Here is a 20,454-nt window from a genome sequence, read left to right on the forward strand (position 1 = left end):
TCAATGGATATGTGACTTGAATAAATAAATAAGTCCTTCTTTGTCTATAAAACAAAGATAATAATACAATCTTAAAAGATTATATTTTGAGATAACAGACATGAAGTTCCCAGCCTAGTGTCTGGCATACATGGGTCCATGATAAATTTAAATTACCATATTTATTAATTATAACACCCAAATTTTAAGATGTCTGATACTCAGATGTGTCTTAAAAATCAGTGATCTTAGAAAAAGTCACAGCTGGAAGTAATTGTAAGAAGTGCTGTTGCTCGCGCTTGTATAAACTTCAGTTTGAAAACCCTGAGCTGACAATGCCTGACAATATCTAGAAAAGCACTAGCACCAAATCCTGCAGCATTAAGTGTTTAATGACTTGGAAGAACATCTCAGAAACAACACTGGGGCACTTTTTAAAAAAATATCTTTATTGGAGTATAACTGCTTTACAATGGTGTGTTAGTTTCTGCTGTACAACAAAGTGAATCAGCTGTAAGTATACATATATCCCCACATCCCCTCCCTCTTGAGCCTCCCTCACCCTCCTTATCCCACCCCTCTAGGTCATCACAAAGCATCAAGCTGATCTCCCTGTGCTATGCAGCAGCTTCCCACTAGCCATCCATTTTACATTTGGTAGTGTACATATATCAATGTTACTCTCTCACTTCGTCCCAGCTTCCTCTTCCCCCGCTGTGTCCTCAAGTCCGTTCTCTATGTCTGCGTCTTCATTCCTGCCCTGGCACCGGGTTCATCCGTACTGTTTTTGTAGATTCCGTATATGTGCATTAGCATACGGTATTTGTTTTTCTCTTTCTGACTTACTTCACTCGTATGACAGACTCTAGGTCCACCCACCTCATTACAAATAACTCAATTTCATTCCTTTTTATGGCTGAGTAATATTCCATTGTATATATGTGCCATATCTTCTTCATCCATTCATCTGTCGATGTACATTTAGATTGCTTCCAAGTCCTGGCTATTGTAAATAGTGCTACAATGAACACTGTGGTACATGACTCCTTTTGAATTATGGTTTTCTCAGGGTATATGCCCAGTAGTGGGATTGCTGGGTCGTATGGTAGTTCTATTTGTAGTTTTTTAAGGAAACTCCATACTGATCTCCACAGTAGCTGTATCAATTTACATTCCCACCAACAGTGCAGGAGGGTTCCCTTTTCTCCACACCCTCTCCAGCATTTACTGTTTCTAGATTTTTTTGACGATGGCCATTCTGACCAGTGTGAGGTGATACCTCACTGTGGTTTTGATTTGCATTTCTCTAATGATTAGTGATGTTGAGCATCTTTTCGTGTGTTTGTTGGCAATCTGTATGTCTACTTTGGAGAAATGTCTATTTAGGTCTTCCACCCATTTTTGGATTGGGTTTTTTGTTTTTTTGATATTGAGCTGCATGAGCTGCTTGTATATTTTGGAGATTAATCCTCTGTCAGTTATGGGGCACTTTTTCAAGATATTCGGTATCATTAATACTTCTGACAACAATTATACTGTGTGGGAAAACACAAACATCAACATCTAGCCAAAAATAAGATTTAGAAGGGTCAAACTGAATGTGAAGATTTTTAGGACTAACAGCCAAATTATTTCAATTTTATTTTCCTTTATATGTGTAAAATATGAAATTTAAGTTAACCCTTGAGTTAGACTATTCAGATGGAATAGTGTTTTAACTAAAAAACCAATAACATCACCCAGAATAGGGTATTTGTCACCTAGGGACTGGATATTGCATAACTACTGAGACTATCTGGAAAGAGGTGAGAACATCCTCATTTTTAAAAGAAGGATAGCTGTATCTTGTTAGTTGGAAACATGAACCAAGTTTTCTTGTTCTACTGAAGTTCACATATCAGAATAGTATGCTAATTATTTACACAGTGTCTCTCAACTCCAAATCCACCTCCTCTATACTCTGTTCTGATGTTGAAACTGGGATTCTGGAAAATGCATTGCCTAGACTTGACAGGAAGGTGATTAGAAGGCAGGAATAGGAAAAAGAGAATTCCTTCTTGTTTTTCTTGCAATTCCTGCAAACATCACTCCAGTAGTCTTCAGCTTCTTTCCACACTCAACACCCCTTAATTGATAGTATTTGTTGTTAGTATTTTTAAACACTGAACGGCTTCAGAAAGTAGCTTTGGCTACTGGTGTGGGGCTGTTTCTCAATGAATTCAAGTTGTAACCAAAGGGCTGTTAAGCACATCTATGTGAAAATTTAACATATTTCTATAACTAACATCCACTGAATCACAAGAAATGTCAAGCTCCTTCTTCCTGTGCTGCCAAAAATTATAATAAAAACTGAGATTTCCATTTCCATGCTCAAACTGCAATTCTAGCAGGATTTTTAGGACCTCAACACACATGCACAGGAAATTTCCACATTTCAAAGTCCATTTCAAATTGCAGTTGAGGAACTTCCACCTAACCCTTCCACTGGAGGCTATTAATATGCAATGTAATGACATGCTAAAAGGCAATTATCAAGAGAAAAATATAAAATAATTCTATAAATGCCTTCCAAGCAATGAATATGATCAATTAAAATCATATGTTCATGAACTGATATCAATATTTGGAAGTCTCTGTGTGAAAAAACATTTTCAAATGAAATACACCACATTTCACTACGGATCTGCATTAATAGGTAAACTTTTTTTTTTTTTTTTTGCTGTACACGGGCCTCTCACTGTTGTGGCCTCTCCCATTGCGGAGCACAGGCTCCGGACGTGCAGGCTCAGCAGCCATGGCTCACGGGCCCAGCTGCTCTGCAGCATGTGGGATCTTCTCGGACCGGGGCATGAACCCGTGTCGCCTAGCATCAGCAGGCGGACTCTCAACCACTGCGCCACCAGGGATGCTCAATAGGTAAACATTTGAAATCAATTTTGGTGACAGAAAACACTAACTTTGAGCCCCAATTAAGTAAAATGTTAGTTCCACACCTTCCCCTCCAAAGAATTCCATTTTTCTCATTAGCAGACCTGTGTTACAAAAAAAAAAAAAAGTACTGAATCACTATGTTTTGAATTTTGTTAAAAAAAAATAAAAGTTCTTACTATGTAAGTACTTATACAGTATTCTCTTGACCCACAAAATAAATTTTTACTGACCCTTCACAGAAAAAATCCACCAATCCCAGGTATATACCCAAGATAAATGAATCCTTACCACTACCAAAAACCACGTACATTATTCATAGAAGTTTTTTTCATAAAAGCAAAAAACTACTAACCCAAATACCTATCAATAACAGTATGGATAAATAAATTTTGGTGTACTCATACAATGAAAACCACTACAACCCATAACAACATGGATGAATCTCAGACACAACGTTTAGGAAAAGAGTCAGACATAAAAGAGTACATACTGCATGATTTCATTTTTTTGATGGCAAGACTAATCTAAGTTGATAAAGATCAGAAGGGTCTCTATCTCTGGGGAAGGGAACATAAGGCAGACTACTGCAGTGCCATCTTGATCTGGATAATGGCAATATGCATATACATATGTAAAAATTAATAAAATGTCATACTTAAGGTTTATGAACTTTACTATATGTAAAAATTTATATATTTTTAAAAAGAGGAAACACACACAGTTAATGCTATATAGATCATCTCCCAAGTCCCTGTGATTTTACATTTTTCAGGCTGTATCTGTGATTGAAAATAATAGAAGAGTTATAAACTTAAGAACAAATCAATAGGAATGACCAAATTTGAAGAACACAAAGAGAAATGACTGAAAAAAGAAAAAGAGGGCTTCCCTGATGGCACAATGGTTAAGAATCCGCCTGCCAGTGCAGGGGACATGGGTTCGATCCCTGGTCCGGGAAGTTCCCACATGCCGCGGAGCAACTAAGCCCGTGTGCCACAACTACTAAGCCTGCGCTCTAGAGCTCGCAAGCCACAACTACTGAGCCCACATGCCACAACTACTGAAGCCTGCGTGCCTAGAGCCCGTGCTCCGCAACAAGAGAAGCCAACGCAATGAGAAGCCTGTGCACTGCTACGAAGAGTGGCCCCCACTCACCGCAACTAGAGAAAGCCCACGCGCAGCAACGAAGACCCAATGGAGCCATAAATAAATAAATAGATTAATTAATTATTTTTAAAAAAAGAGCCCCAGTGATCTGAGGGCAATATAAATAAAATCTAACATATGTGTAAGTGGAACCTGGAAAGAGGAAAAAAGGGGGGAGAAGGAAATAAAAAAAAGAAAAAACAGCTTGACGATATCATGACCAAAAATTCCCCAAATTTGGTGAAAGACATAAATTTATAGACCCAGGAAGCTCAGTGATTCCAAAGCAGGACAAGTATTTGGGAAACACAAACCTCAAGGCATTACAATGAAACTGCTGTACATCAAAGAAAAAGAGACACCTTTCAAAAGCAGCCAGAAAAAAATCTCACATTACATACAAAGAAACAAAAATACATATTATCACTGACCTCTCATCTGAAGCACTGGAGAACACAAGACAGTGGAATTGCATCTTTAAAGCACTGAAACTGTCAACCCAGAATTTTATATCCAAAATGTAATATCCTTCAGAAATGAAGGTTAAATAAACATTTTCAGACAAATGAAAACTAAGTGAAATTATCTCAGCAAATCTTCACTAAAAGAAACACTAAAGGGAAGTTTCTCAGGCTGAAGGGATATATCATCAGGTGGAAAATCCAACATTTGTGAAAAAAAGCACAAAAAATGGTAATAAGTGCATAAATATAAAAGACTACTTCCCTTGCATTTATTTAAAATACATATAACTGTTTAATGTGGGGTTTATAATGCATGTATAGCATAAAGGGTGGGGCTGTGATAAATGGACCCATGCTAATGAAAGGTTCTTACATTTTACATGAAGTAGCAGAAAAATAAAAGTCTAAGACTATAAACAGTTAAGGATATGTATTGCAATCCCTGTACAACACAACCAGACAGACAGACATAGCCAGACAGATACACACACACAGAGTGTAAAGATATACCTATAAAATCAAAAATAATTAAAATGGAATTCTAAAAAATAGTAAATTAAGATAAAAGGCAGGGCTCCTTCCCCGGTGGTCCAGTGCCTAAGATTCTGCACTCCCAATGCAGGGGGCCTGGGTTTGACCCCTGGTCAGGGAACTAGATCCCACATGCCACAACTAAAAGATCTTGCATCCCACAACAAAAGATTCTGCATGCCACAACCAGAAGAATCCCATGTGCCACAATTAAGACTGGACACAGGGCTTCCCTGGTGGCACAGTGGTTAAGAATCTGCCTGCCAATGCAGGGGACATGGATTCCATCCCTGGTCTGGGAAGATCCCACGTGCCGCAGAGCAACTAAGCCTGTGTGCCACAACTACTGAGCCTGTGCTCTAGAGCCCAAGAGCCACAACTACTGAGCCCACGTGCCTAGAGCCCATGCTCCTCAACAAGAGAAGCCTGTGCACCACAACCAAGAGTAGCCCCTGCTCCCTGCAACTAGAGAAAGCCGCACACAGCAACAAAGACCCAACACAGTCAAAAATAAATAAAAATTTAAAAAAAAAGACCGGATGCAGCCAAATAAAATATAAATCAACAAATATATTTTTTAAAAGATAAAAGGCAGGAAAAGAGGGGAACAACAATAGATGAGACAAAAGGAAAGTACAGGGCTTCCCTGGTGGCGCAGTGGTTGAGAGTCCGCCTGCCGATGCAGGGGACACGGGTTTGTGCCCCGGTCTGGGAAGATCCCACATGCCACGGAGTGGCTGGGCCCGTGAGCCATGGCCGCTGGGCTTGCACGTCCAGAGCCTGTGCTCTGCAACGGAAGAAGCCACAACAGTGAGAGGCCCGTGTACCGCAAAAAAAAAAAAAAGGAAAAGTACAAAATGGTAGACATATATCATCCAACCACATCAATAATATTAAATGTGAGTTATACACTCCAATTTAAAGGCAAAGATTGTCAAAATAGATTAAATATTTAAATATTAAAAAAAAAATTTAAAGCATGACCCAACCATATGCCAGATGCATTTAAAATATAAAGACACATAAGTTGAAAACAAAAGGGTATAAAAACATATAATGCATACAGAAACTGTAAAAGGTGCAATTTAGACATCAGGAACATTTCATAATGCTAAAAGGGTCAACTCTTGGTAATGTCTAACAATCCTAAATGCACATGTGCCTAACAATAGAATTTCAAAATAAATGAAAGAATAACTGACAGATTTAAAGGGAGAAATAGACAATTCCACAATCACAATTTGAGGCTTTGTCACTCTTTCTCAGCAACAGCACTAGATCAAAACTTTTCAGAATTAGAAAAGACTTGATGATGAATAACGATCTCAATCTCCTGGCTTAAAGAACATTACTTGACCCTATAGAACACTACATTCAACAACAGCAAAACATACATTCTTTTCAGGTATACATGGTATGTCTGCCAGGATAGGCCATGTACTGGGCCAAAAAAACAAAGCTTAATAGGTTTCAAAAGACTAGATCTTAAAAGTACGCTTTCTGGGGGACTTCCATGGTGGCACAGTGGTTGAGAATCCACCTGCCAATGCAGGGGACATGGATTCGATTCCTGGTCTGGGAAGATCCCACATCCCGTGGAGCAGCTAAGCCCACATGCCACAACTACTGAGCCTGTGCTCTAGAGCCTGTGCTCCGCAACAAGAGAAGACACCGCAATGAGAAGCCCACACACTGCAACTATCAGTAGCCCCTGCTCACTGCAACTAGAGAAAGCCTGCACACAGCAATGAAGACCCAACGCAGAGAAAAATAAATAAAATTTTTAAAAAAAGGATGAAAACTGAATATAGTAGACAAGATTATATAACATGATTTCCAAGAGATCTAAAAATATTTTCATTTTATTACTGCCTGATGCTTTTTATCACGTTCTTCAAAGCTATTTAGGTATATGCTTCAAGAAGAAAATCATTTTGAAACTTCTGCCAGAAACAAAGCAGTCTCCTGATATACACTGACTCAGTCCTTATAAATCTTAAACACTTTTATTCAATGATTTTCTTTTTGCAGATGAGAAATTCACCTCTACTAATTTTATAGTGGCTAGATGAAGGCTATTCAATTCAACAAACATTTGAAATTACAGTAAATAATACATGGTCACTGAACTTAATTTTCAAGTATTGAAATAATTTGAGGGACTTCCCTGGTGGTACAGTGGTTAATAATCCGCCTGCCAACACAGGGGACATCAGTTCCTTCCCTGGTCTGGGAAGATCCCACGTGCTGCAGAGCAACTAAGGCTGTGCGCCACAACTACTGAACCTGTGCTCTAAAGCCCGCAAGCCACAACTCCTGACTCCGCACACCTCAACACCTGACCTGCATGCTGCAACTACTGAAGCCTGCACGCAGCAATGAAGACCCAATGCAGCCAAAAATAAATAAAAATTAGAAAAAAAAATAATTTGGCATCAAATTACAATTAATGTTTACTTGAATTCCTACCACAGAAGTTCCAGGAAATTTTGGAAAAACATGCACTGAATATATATAATAAAAATCTGGCACTTCCCTGGTGGCAAAGTGGTTAAGAATCCACCTGCCAATGCAGGGGACACAGGTTCCATCCCTCGTCCGGGAAGATCCCACATGCCGCAGAGCAACTAAGCCCATGTGCCACAACTACTGAAGCCCATGTGCCTAGAGCCTGTGCTCCACAACAAGAGAAGCCACCGCAATGAGAAGCCCGCGCACCACAACGAGTAGTAGCCCCCACTCACTGCAACTAGAAAAAGCCCACGTGCAGCAACAAAGACCCAACGCAGCCAAAAATAAATAAATAAATATATAAATTTATTTTTTAAAAATCCAATTCATATTGTTATAATCTAGTACATAAAATTCTACTAATTGTTCTTAAAATTTTACTCATCCACAGCCTTCACACCTAGTATCATGTGACTAAACTCTCAGCAACCAACAGATTCATTCAGACAGTATCAATTAGAAGTGGATTACTGTTCAACAAAAGATACTATCTGGTCTGGATGTGAGGATAAAAAATCTCCACAAATTGGCCTCAAAGAAGGGTGGTATTCATGTGCTTAAAAAACTCCTTGGTCACCTAGCTTTGCTAATCATGCAAAACCACAATGCAGACATATCACTCTTTAGCTCTATTTTTTTTTTTAGCTATTTTTTTAAAATACAAATTCCTCTGTCATTTAAGGATTCTACCAATTTCATTGGTAACTTCCTCTTTTTGCCTCTCCACTACTCTTTTAGGATGCTTTAGTTCTAGCAAAACTATTTTACTCATTTTCTTCAAACACACCAAGCATGCTTCTGTCTCTTTGTCCCTGCTATTCATCTGTTTGAAATGTTTTACCACCTATTTGCTTACCAAAGTCTAAGCCTTCAAATCCCAGTATAACTGTCACCTTTTCCTTGAAACTTCTCTTGACCACCAAAATTCTTAGTAGCTCTTTATCCAAAGAAACAGATACAATCCTAGCACATAATTGACATTTAACTTATGATATAATAATCTCAAATATCCTTCATATAAACGGAAATCCATTCCAGTGTTATTCCTCATATAAATCCAGGTTCCCCTAATGGACTAATGCTATTCAAGGGCTGGCTTTATCAGCACTAATCACAGGGCCCCTATTTGGTAGGAAGTTTTAAGTGTTTGATCTTAATAATAATTTTATAATATAACATGAAAAACAACACATATATTATGGCAGTTCCCAACTTTTAAAATATCACATAATATACAAAAAACGATGTAATATTTGTAATCTCCAAAGGCTGAGGGACTCTGTATTTAGGCATACTTACAACTGTGTAGAGTATCAGTTGGGAAGATCTGTACTAATGTAAAAGACCAAATGCCAACAGCAAGGGAAAGAAATTTAGTAAACTCCTTCATTATGTTTGTGTTTAGATTTCTATTACAACCGTTATCTAGAAACGTCTCGATTTGTTGTCTTCAGCAAATAAAAACTTGTTATGCTTTTATATCATGTATAAACTCCACTCATTTTATCTTTCTGACCAGTGAATTCAACTGGACATACTTCCATATGCCAACAACCTCAGTCAAAGTAGTATTTAATTTAAATAATTAACTCTGAAAATAGAAGCTAATAGGAACAAAATTCATTAACGCTTTAAGCCTATTCTCCTACTGTGAACACAAAGCACTTTTTCCCTTGGACATCTACAGATTTCTGATAATTGGAAAATAAATCACGGCACTGGCATTTTACATGCCAATGCCGTTATTTATTTCATTTATGATTTTTAATAATAAGCCTTCACCTCATTTCTATTTAACTCAAGGTCTTGAATAAAGACCTAAGTGAGGCTTGATGATTTCAACATCATCTTTGTTCCTAAAATTCTGTCTCCATCTCTACCCCACCCACCCTCATTTCCTTAAACATACTAAAAAAGTCACTCAATTCCTTTTGAGTTTCTAAGGAAATCTAAATAGGGTTCTTATCCTTTTGAACCTCAATGGAGCACTTATATTTAATCATTCTCATAAAGAACTTCTCTTGTTGCCAGGAGGCAATAAAATGGCTTTTTGGGGCAAGAGTTAATTTGCCAATTTGCTACTTTAAAAGTAGACATTACTTGACAATACATTACTGAGAGGCTGGACACTCTTATACTTGCTGGTGGAAGTACAAAATGGTACAACCCATATGAAGGAGAATATGACCACCTCTAACAAAAACTCAGAAATGTACCCTTTTGCCCAACAATCCTAGGAACTTACCCTAAAGATACACTTCCACAAATACAAAGCAATGTGTAACAAGGTTATTCACTTCAGCATTACTTGTAATAGGAAAATATTACAAGCAATCTCAAATCAACAATGAGAGCCTAGTTGAGTAAACTATGGCACATCTACACATAGAATACTATAACACCATGAAAATGAATTTAAAGACATTTCCAGATATGGTGTGATTTCCAAGACATATTGGGTGAAGAAAGCAAAGCACAATAGAGTATATATAGTAGTTTATCTTTTAAGAAGAAGGGCGGTAACACAGAAAGGACAAACCAGAAACTAATGAAAATGATTATCTACAGAGGGGAGGTGGGTGGAAATGAAGTGAAAAGGATAAAGATGGGAAGAAGACTTCCAGAAGTGTAAGTTTTTCTATAGTTTTGACTCTTGAACCATGTAGAATTAAATAAAAAGAACGAACAATGTAATTCCTAAAACTGAATACACACACTCCTACAACTGAACAACAATAAAACAAATAACCTGATTAAAAAATGGGCAAAGGACTTGAATAGACATTTTTCTAAATAAGATACACAACTGGCCAGTAAGCATGAAAAGATGCTCAACATCACCAGTCCTCAGGGAAACACAAATCAAAACCATAACGAGACATTACCTCATACCTGTTAGGACGGCCACTATCAAAAACACAGAAAATAAGCACTGATGTGGAGAAACTGAAACCCTTGTGTACTACTGGTGGAAAGGTAAAATGAAGCAGCTACTATGGAAAACAGTATGAAGGGGTTCCTCAAAAATGTTTAAATAGAATTATCATATGACCCAGCAATCCCAGCTATATCCAAAAGAATTGAAAACAGGATCTCAGAGATATACACACACCCATGTTCACTGCGGCATTATTCATGATAGCTGAAAGGTGGAAGCAACCTAAACTTCCATTAATGGATAAAGAAAGTGTGGTAGATATATACACTGGAATACTACACAGCCCTAAAAAAGAAGAAAATCGTGTCATATGCTACAAAATGGATAAACCTTAAGGACTTCATGCTAAGTGAAATAAGCCAGTCACTAAAGGACAAATACCATATGATTCCACATTTATATGTGAGGTATCTAAAGTAGTCAAACTCCTAGAAACAGGAAGTGGTCATTAAGGGCTGAGGGGGATGGGGGAAAGGGAGTTGTTCAGTGGGTACAGAGTTTCAGTTTTACAAGATGAAAACCTTCTAGAGATCTGTAGTATTGACAATGTACATATAGTTAACACTACTGTACTGTGTACACTTAAAAATGGTTAAGATGGTTTTTGTTATGTTTTTTACCACAATAAAAAAAAAAATCAAGCAAAGATAATACTCATCAGTAGAAATGAAGAGTCCAGTCCACAAGAGTGAATGTATGTATGTATGTGTATATACATATAAAATTGAATACAAACAGAAAAAAATAAACCAATTGTTGGGACTTCCCTAGTGGCGCAGTGGTTAAGAATCTGCCTGCCAATGCAGGGGACACGGGTTCCATCCCTGGTCCAGGAAGATCCCACGTGCTGCAGAGCAACTAAACCCGTGCTCCACAACTACTGAGCCTGCACTCTAGAGCCTGCAAGCCACAACTATTGAGCCCATGCCCTGCAACTACTGAAGCCCGTGCTCTGCAACAAGAGAAGCCGGCTCACCACAACAAAGATTAGCCCCCACTCGCCACAACCAGAGAAAGCCCATGAGCAGCAACGAAGACCTAACACAGCCATCAATCAATCAATCAAGGGCTTCCCTGGTGGCGCAGTGGTTGAGAGTCCGCCTGCCGATGCAGGGGACAAGGGTTCGTGCCCCAGTCCGGGAAGATCCCACATGTTGCGGAGCGGCTGGGCCTGTGAGCCATGGCCGCTGAGCCTGCGCGTCTGGAGCCTGTGCTCTGCAACGGGAGAGGCCACAACAGTGAGAGGCCCGCGTACAGCCAAAAACAAACAAACAAACAAAAAAACCAAATCAATCAATCAATCAAGGCAACATTTTATAACCACCAAAGTGGGTGCTAAAACAGTTGAGTAAGAATTGTTGGAAAACAAATTATTCTTAAAAACTATTTATTACCTTGAATATTACTTATTAATTGCAAAGGGAGGGAAATACCTTTACAATGCAGAGAGCTGTACACAAGTGATCAAACTTAGCAAAGCCAACAGGACAAAATGACATTATATGTCTCCTGATATGATGCTAAGGGAACTACACAACACCGATTGTGTAGTATACTTGCCAAAAAAGGTTCAATTTGAATCTAAGCATGAGGAAATAAGACAAAACAGATTATGAACTCTTATAAGACAAATGCTTCAAAAAATGTCATGAACAACACACCCCCAGAAAATGAGAGGACTTTCTCGATTAAAACAGACAAAAGAGACGTAATAAATGCATGTGATCCTATACTGCAACTTGGATAGAGGAAGAAAAATTCAACTTTTAATAAGTCATTTTTAGGGCAGCTGAGGGAATTTTATTATGGATAGCATAACAGATATCACTGTATCAATGTTAAATTCCTTGAGTGTGATAATGATAATTGTTATAAAGTAGGAGAATATCCTTGTTCTAAGAAGACTGCTGAAGCATTCAGAGGTGGAATGTCATGACAGATGCAAGTAACTCTCAAACAAAAATGTATGTTACATCTGTCTCCCTCTGTGTGTGTGTGTTTGGAGAAAAATTAAAGCAAGCAAAAGTAACAAAATGTTAACAACTGGTGAATCTAAGTGAAGGGATGACTGTTGAAGGTACAACTTTTCCAACTTTTCTAGAGGGATAAAATGTCTCAAAATAAGAAGTTAAAATGGATTTTTTTTGAAAAAGAGAGAAGGGGGAATCATCATTATGATTGGCCAGTGATACTTTCTAGTAAAAATTCAAAAATTGTAAGAAACAAGTTCTAGGATCAAATCATGAACCTCCCCCATAATTCTTCCATAACTAGCACGTAAAAAAGTTCCTACAATTTTTTTCTTAGAGTATTTAAAATAAATTTTACAAATCCAGCAAATTGGCTGCAAATATATACTGTTGTTTTTGAGATTAAATGTTTTACAAATGTATGACTATAACTACATAGTACACTTTGACTTACCATGAGAGCTCCTGTGGTAGATTAAAGACGGCTACAAATTCTTTCCTACTTCTGCCATTGAGAAGTAGGGTCAAATTTTCTCTCCTTGAATGTCAGCTGTGCTATGACTACTTTAAACCGTAGAGTAAGGTAGAAGTGCCACTGCCAATTCTGAATAAAGTCTTTAAAAGTACTGGCAACTTCCTCCATAGTGTCTTGGAACCCTGAACCCAACTACCCTGCTGGAGAGACCATGTGGAGAAACCTTAACACTACATCATAGACAAGAAGAAGGGCCCAGCTGAGTCCAGTCTTTCCACTGTTCCTACTGAGGTACCAAGTGTTTGAGAGAAGCCAGTGTGTATATACTTCACCAGTCTAATCACCAGCTGAATACCAGTGAGTGAGCCCAGTATGCGATGTGGAGCAGAATAATCAAGCCAAGCTCTGCCCAAATTTCTAATCCACAAAACTGTGAGATAGTAAGAAAAGTTACCAACAGTAGGCAAAAAGCAGAAGTCACCCTAGTGTCCATCAATGGATGAAAGGATAAACAGATGTTATACACGTGAATTCTGACACATACTACAATACAGCTAAACCTTGAAGACATTATGCCAAGTGAAATAAGCCAGTCACAAAAGCAGCAATATTGTATGATCCCACTTATATGAGGCTCCTAGAGTAGTCAAATTCATAGAGACAGAAAGCAGAAAGGTGGTTGCCTGGGCTGGGGGAAGGGGAGAATAGAGTTATAATTTAATGGGTACAGAGTTCAGTTAAGGATGATGAAAAGTTGTGGAGATGGATGATGAGGCTGCACAACAATGTGAATGTACTTACAGCACTGAACTGTACAATTAAAAATGATTAAAATGGTAGGGGCTTCCCTGGTGGTGTAGTGGTTAAGGATCCACCTGCCAACACAGGGGACACCAGTTCGAGCCCTGGTCCGGGAAGATCCCACATGTCGTGGAACAACTAAGCCCACGCACCCATAACTACTGAGCCTGCACTCTAGAGCCCACAAGCCACAACTACTGAGCCCGTGTGCCACAACTACTGAAGTCTGTGTGCCTAGAGCCCGTGCTCCACAACAAGAGAAGCCACCGCAACGAAAAGCCCGCGCACCACAACAAAGAGTAGCCCCCGCTCACTGCAACTAGAGAAAGCCTGCACGCACCAACAAAGACCCAACACAGCCAAAAATAAATAAATAAACAGATAGATAAATAAATAAATAAAATAAAAGCTGTGCTGCATGAAGTATTACTTCACAAATGTATATTGGCTATATTTTAGGACTTCATTTTAAGAAATCTTGCCTCTCCATTTAACTTCTTAATTACTTAGCAGAATCTTCTGCATTAATACAAATATTAAAGTAAAAGATATAAACAAAATTCAGACTTGAAATTACATACTGAATTATGAGCAAAATTAGCATACTATGTGGCAATTAGGGATAAATAAAAGTCATTTATGCAAGTGAAAATAATTACAACAAATCAAGTATTTCTGAGGTCCACCTGAGGGGAAGAAAAATGAAAGAATTCATGGCCTTCCTGCCCCTAATCTATTCCTCCCCTCTTCCAACCTAGGTTTGATTGCAAAAGGGAGATGTCCTACCTAAATCAAGCTCACCATACCCCAATTCCTACTGAACTATCCAACAGGCCAGACTATAGAAAGTAGAAGCACGAGCATGTGGAAGAGGGAGAATGGCTGACAGAAAGAGAAAGATTACAGAAAAATACAAAGAAAACACAGAAGTAACACCTAGTGGGAGAAAAGTGGGGGACATTTTCAGAACAATAAAACCCTATTATTTAATTTTTCCTAATTCTTAGCACCAAGGTAATAAGTATTTTGATTTGATTCTGTGACAGAATGAATATGGCAGGTTTGGGTATGGAGTTGTGGCTAGAGAACTGTCTGAGGCACTGAACTCTGAGAGCAGATAATAAGAAATGGATATAGTAACAAACTTCATCCTAATCCCTCCCTTTAAAAACGAAGGCTTTCAAGGGCTTCCCACTTCCAAAATAGCAAAAAAGGAAGAAAAAAAAGTGTGTAGCACACAGCTTTGTAATACATGATCTGAGATAGACTGTGTATAACAAACTGTGGGCAGAAGCACTTAATGGAACTTTGTATAACACTGTTTATAGGTGTATCTTGTTTATTAAACTTATCAGACATGATTTGCATTAGTTTCAGAATCCTTAATGAAATCTTGATGCTTAATATAACATTGGTATTAAAATGTCTGCTATCCTTGCAAACAGCCTTTGTATGAATTTTAATATTTCTGCCAATTAATATATATTTGTAATTTATCTAAATAACAAAACTGTTAATGATGGTTTTCAGCTTTATGTGACTAGGGTTGGTCACAACCTCTGAGACAGTTTCTTCATCCAGAAAATTAGAACAAAATGAAATAAACTCTAAGCTACCTTCTGGTTCTAAAATTCTAAATATCTGTGTTATCATCTCTAGTATGCAATCTCAGATAAAGTACTTAGCTGCAATTCAAAATATTTTCAAATTATCCTTCATCTTCAAAAATAAAAATATTTGTCTAAACCAGTATTAATACAAAGTATTCGAAGAGTAGTCTCCGCTCCACGAAAGCCCTAGCAGCAAAGAAGACACAACACAGCCAAAAAAAAAAAAAAAAACCAAAGCATTCATTCGTTCATTCAAGGAATATATGTTGAGAACCTATGTGCCAGGTATTAAACTTAGCACTGGGAGGATACAAAACTAAGCAAACAGATGTGATACCTATATTCATGAAGCTGACAGAGAAGCTGGGGAGACAAACCAAATAAACATATGCATAAATGTAATATCACATCTATAATAAGTGATATGAAGGAATTAAAAGAATATATTAACAGGGAATCTAAGAGACTTCCCTTAATGAACTGGGAGGAAGAGTACGTATATGGGCTACATAATTCTAAATCTGTCTAGACAGAAATGAGCATGGCATGTTCAAGGAACTGACAGAAGGCCAGTGTGACTGGACATAAAAATATTTAAAGTAGTTCCTTGGAAACAGAAATTAAAACTTCTAAAATACAAAAGTATGTCTAAGTTCTTCCAAAGATATACTCTAAGAATTATTTTCAAGAAAGCTTCAAAGCATCACAATAATTTCTAATGTTAAAAAAAAAAAAAAAACGTTGTCCCATATCTCCCTGCAAAAGACCAAGTTAACTCTCATTGATTCCCTTCTCTTTTCACTTTACTGTTTTCAACTGCATAATAAAAATCACAACTTCTTTGTTCAACTTCGTTTAGATTCCTTAGAAGAAAGCAGCTATAAGAATAAAAAGATACATGATGCTATTGCCCTGGCTCTGCCACTAACCTGTCCTATGGCTGACCTTGGTAAATGTTACCTGGCCACTTTGGGTCTAACGTTTGTTATCTGTGAAATAAAGGGAGTTCCAGAATTTCTTTTAGAATCATTCTAACTCTAAAATTATGGTTCCACTGTAAAAATGCTTGTTCCAGTCTTGAAAACTGAACAAAATGGACCAAACATCTCTGAATTCCACTAACCAAGATTTTTTTTTTAATTTATTTGTTTTTAACTTTGGCTGCGTTGGGTCTTCGTTGCTGCACGCGGGCTTTCTATAGTTGCGACGAGCGGGGGCTACCCTTCGTTGCAGTGTGTGGGCTTCTCATTGCGGAGCACAGGCTCTGGGCTTGCGGGCTTAAGTAGTTGTGGCACGTGGGCTCAGCAGTTGTGGCTCGAGGGCTCTAGAACACAGGCTTAGTAGCTGTGGCACACAGGCTTAGTTGCTCCGTGGCATGTGGGATCTTCCCGGACCAGGGTTCGAACCTATGTCCCCTGCACTGGCAGGCGGATTCTTAACCACTGCACCACCAGGGAAGCCCCATTAACGAAGATTTTACTTGCCTTTAAGCGGTTTTGTATTTATACAGCATTGGAACATTGTTACTGTATTATAACAAACTACCGAATTTATAAAATTTATCCACAAATGACACCAAAGTTATCAAAAAAACAGTTAAACATTGTTTGAAACCTATACTTCCAACGAGACAGTAATACTTTAAACATGGATCCCTAAAATGTACAAAGTCAAAATCGACTTAGAAAGGCAGGAGGAAGACAGAATCATAATTCTTGAGAAAAGCAAAATTTTAGCAACAGGACATTCAAATTTGTTAATATGTGTATCAAATTTAACTTCCAAAAGAACTCATAAAAAATGAATATTCTAACCGTATGCTCATTCTAGACTTGGTGTCAATTTCTAGTTAACAATATTTCTGATATTTAATCTATTTCCAAATGGAAGATGTATATACAGTCATAACTTTTCTTTTTTTAACCAGATTATCCATCACTAGAATTCAACGTTTTGATATTCTTAATATGAAAATAAAAATTAAAGGACCTATAAATTTTTTAACTTAGCTTTATATTTCATAATTCATATTTCAGCATCTCAGAACACTTAAGAACAATAATATAACCTTAAGAAGCATCAATTAAGCACCCTACTTTATGTACAGTCTTTAGTATCAAGGTTTATTTTAATGGACGGCATTGTGTCCCTTTCCTTCCAAAGGGGCAACAAACCGCAGAATCCAATTAGATTTTTAACAATAAACTACAGGAATACTTTAAATATTAATCACTCATAACATGGTAAACATTTACTAGACACTATAAGTTCTAAAAGCAAAGGGGCAAGATTATTCCTTAAAATACATTTCACCAAGTGCCCAAGGTGAAGACTGGCAAAGTGTCAACATCGTTTCTTCCCTCACCTCCCACCAACTCTGATTGATTCTAACACTGAAATGTGTCTTGTAACGTTCCCTATCACTCTATTCCCACTATCATAGCCCTACTTCATGATTTCAACATCTCTGACCTAGACTACTGTTAACAGTTTCCTAGCTGGACTCCCTGTCTCCAGTCTTACCCTGTTCCAATCCAGCCCCGATAGTGACAACCAAAACATCTTCAGCATTGCCAAATGTCTCCTGGGGGTCAAACATGTCCTGGTTGAGAAACACTGCATCAAGCTGATCCCTTAACAAGAACAGCACTTACTTTGTAAGGCTGTATCCACAATCTATGTCCATGCAACAAAAAGCAAAAAATTAACTTACCTAAGGCTGAAACTTACAACCTTGACATTAGGACCACCATGCTTAAAGATACACTGACTCATAAAAAGAGCCATAATCACTCTCTCTTAAAACCCCTCTGGGGACTTCCCTGGTGGTCGTGGTTAAGACTCTGTGCTCCCAATGCAAGGGGCGCAGGTTTGATCCCTGGTCAGGAAACTAGATCCCCGCATGCCGCAACTTAAGACCCAGCACAGCCAAATAAATAAATATTTAAACAAACAAACACATACAAACCCCTCTGAACATGTGGGCATAAATCATCACCTTACTTCAAGCCTGAAGTTTGAAAAGTCAGTACCTTCTGTCAAAGTTTAACCATACTATATACATATTTAAGCTTCTGGATGTTAGAAAATTGTGATAATTTTTAAAATGCCTTTTGTGCTTTGATAAATCAGTCTCCTCAGAAGTTGATGAAAACCTTCCTAAGCAAATTACTGCCTACCTTTAAGGCTGCAAGCTACTCTGAATAGTATTCTCGTAAATATTTCTAGAAAAAAAAAAAAAAAACTTAAAAAAATACTCGAATTCTTATACTTTTAAAAAAAAGTAAGATTAAAAAAGATCACACACACCCTTCTAATTTCCCATAATGGTTATGCCCCTAACAGAAATCACCATTCAAAGATATAGCCAAGATAGAACAATACCTTTCAGAGGCGGTAAAAGAGAAAACGTAAAATATCTAAAAAAAAAAAAAAAAGCCCTGGTCAGTGAAACTCTTAAAGGCCAGGCCCAGCAGAGCTGTAATACCACAGGAGAGAGCACCTCCTACCACAAACGTCTGAAATGTGAACATTCGGTCCAGAGGAGCTTACCTTCAGTCGTTTGATCATTTCGTCGGTGGTGATCTTGTCGGTGATCTCCTTTACCCCCGGAGGGTAAGCGATCTTCCCGTCGGCACTCACAACGCCACAGAGGGCAGGGGCAGGCTTGGGCTGCGCGGTCGAGAAGTCCATCCTGGGGGACAACTTTTCTTTCACAGTCCTCTACCGGCCTCTATCGGTCAGAAAACAAAAGTTCAGCGGGAAAGGGACGACTTTGTAACCTCTTTTTTCATTTCAAAAATCTCTAATCTGCAAAGGGCCCTTTCTCCCGGGAGGCCGGGGACTCGCGGCGGCCCCGCCACCCGCTCCTTCCCGGGGCTTGGATCCTGGCGGCCGCCGCGCCGCGCCCACCCACGCGGGCCCCTCCAACACCGGGCCCACTGGGCTCTCTGGCACCGGCGGCCGCGGGAAGCCCCGGGCAGCGCCAGGAGTTTCCCAGTCCTCCTTTCACAATGAAATCCACCCCCAAACACCGAAGTCCGAAGTTTGGCGGCTTCGAGAGCCCGGCAAAACCCCTAAAGCCCCCGCTCGGTCAGAGAGAAGCCTCGAGTCCCCGCCCGGCCGGTCCCCTCCGGGAAAGGAGACGCGAGGCCTATAGGGCTCGGCTTAGGCCGCAAAACTAGGGACCCAACCGGACCCACACGCAGCGGCGTCTCCCGGGGACGAACGCCCTTGCCGGGCAGAGCTGCTGAACCCCAGGCGTCCCCGCCACGCTCCCGCCCCTCCCGTGTCCCGCTCCCCCACCCCCGCGGGAGGGGAAAACAAGCCGCCCTCCACCCCGAACCCCAAGCCAGGAAGCGGCTGACGCGGCTCCGCACTTCACATTTTGTTCCTTCAACTTCGGCTGAGGCTCCCCGGCGGCTTCTCTCGCCCCCGGCCACTCGGCGCCGCCGAGGCCTTACCGGCACCTCCGGGCAGCCCCGCCGGGCCTCGGTCCCGCGCCCCCACCCCCCACCCGCTCCGGTCTCCCCTTCCGTCCCCTCCCTCCACCAGCCGAGGGCGGGAGCCGAGCCGCCGCCGCCTTTACCTCCTCCTCATGCGGGCGGAAGGTGCATCGAGCGCCCGGGCCTCTGTCAGGTGGTTGCGCCGCCGCCCCTCTCCGGGCTGCACACAAAGCGGCTCCGCCGGTCCCGCCGCCGCCGCCGCCCGCCCCGGAGCGGCGCTGGGGCTGGCGGTGCCGAGGAGGAGCAGTCGCCGCGGGGGGAGACGCGGGGCGAGTGAGCGCTGGGCGGGGAGACACTGCCGCTCTCCGTCTGGCCGAGGAAGAGCAGCCTCGGAAAAGGCTCCTCCGGGAGCGTGTGCTCGTGTGTTCGCCCCGGAACCCCGGGCCCGCCAGCCGGCACCTCGCGCCGGCCGGGTCCGCCAACCCGGACCCGGACGCCCCTCGCAGCGGCGCGCGCCCGGCAGTCCGTGCTCCGGGCAGCCGGCGCTTCTCGCACCCACCGGTCGGTCACGCGAGCGGTGCGTGAGCACGCGAGAGAAGGGCGCGCGCCTCGCTCCCGCCCCTTCCTCCGCAGGCCGTGCCTCCGCCTCCCTC

The 20,454-nt window shown here is 40.4% G+C and overlaps 1 protein-coding gene across 8 annotated transcripts in view; it reads right to left on the reverse strand.

Moving 5' to 3' along the window:
• PDS5A (PDS5 cohesin associated factor A) overlaps nt 1-20,084 on the reverse strand; it is a 127,211-nt gene extending 107,127 nt beyond the window's left edge. For 7 of the 8 annotated variants that reach the window (XM_060299245.1, XM_030881086.2, XM_060299248.1 and 4 more), the window contains exons 1-2: nt 19,945-20,084; nt 18,909-19,089 (exon numbers count right to left, since the gene is read on the reverse strand). In XM_060299245.1, the coding sequence (XP_060155228.1) occupies nt 18,909-19,049 (141 nt within the window). In that variant the 5' untranslated portion in view covers nt 19,050-19,089; nt 19,945-20,084. Of the gene's footprint in view, nt 1-18,908; nt 19,090-19,735; nt 19,845-19,944 lie in introns of those variants that run through there. The other variant, XM_060299244.1, reaches the window with a different exon arrangement.
• Nucleotides 20,085-20,454: the final 370 nt, after the last annotated feature.

This window comes from Globicephala melas, chromosome 5 (assembly GCF_963455315.2).
Source record: "Globicephala melas chromosome 5, mGloMel1.2, whole genome shotgun sequence".
NCBI lineage: Eukaryota > Metazoa > Chordata > Mammalia > Artiodactyla > Delphinidae > Globicephala > Globicephala melas.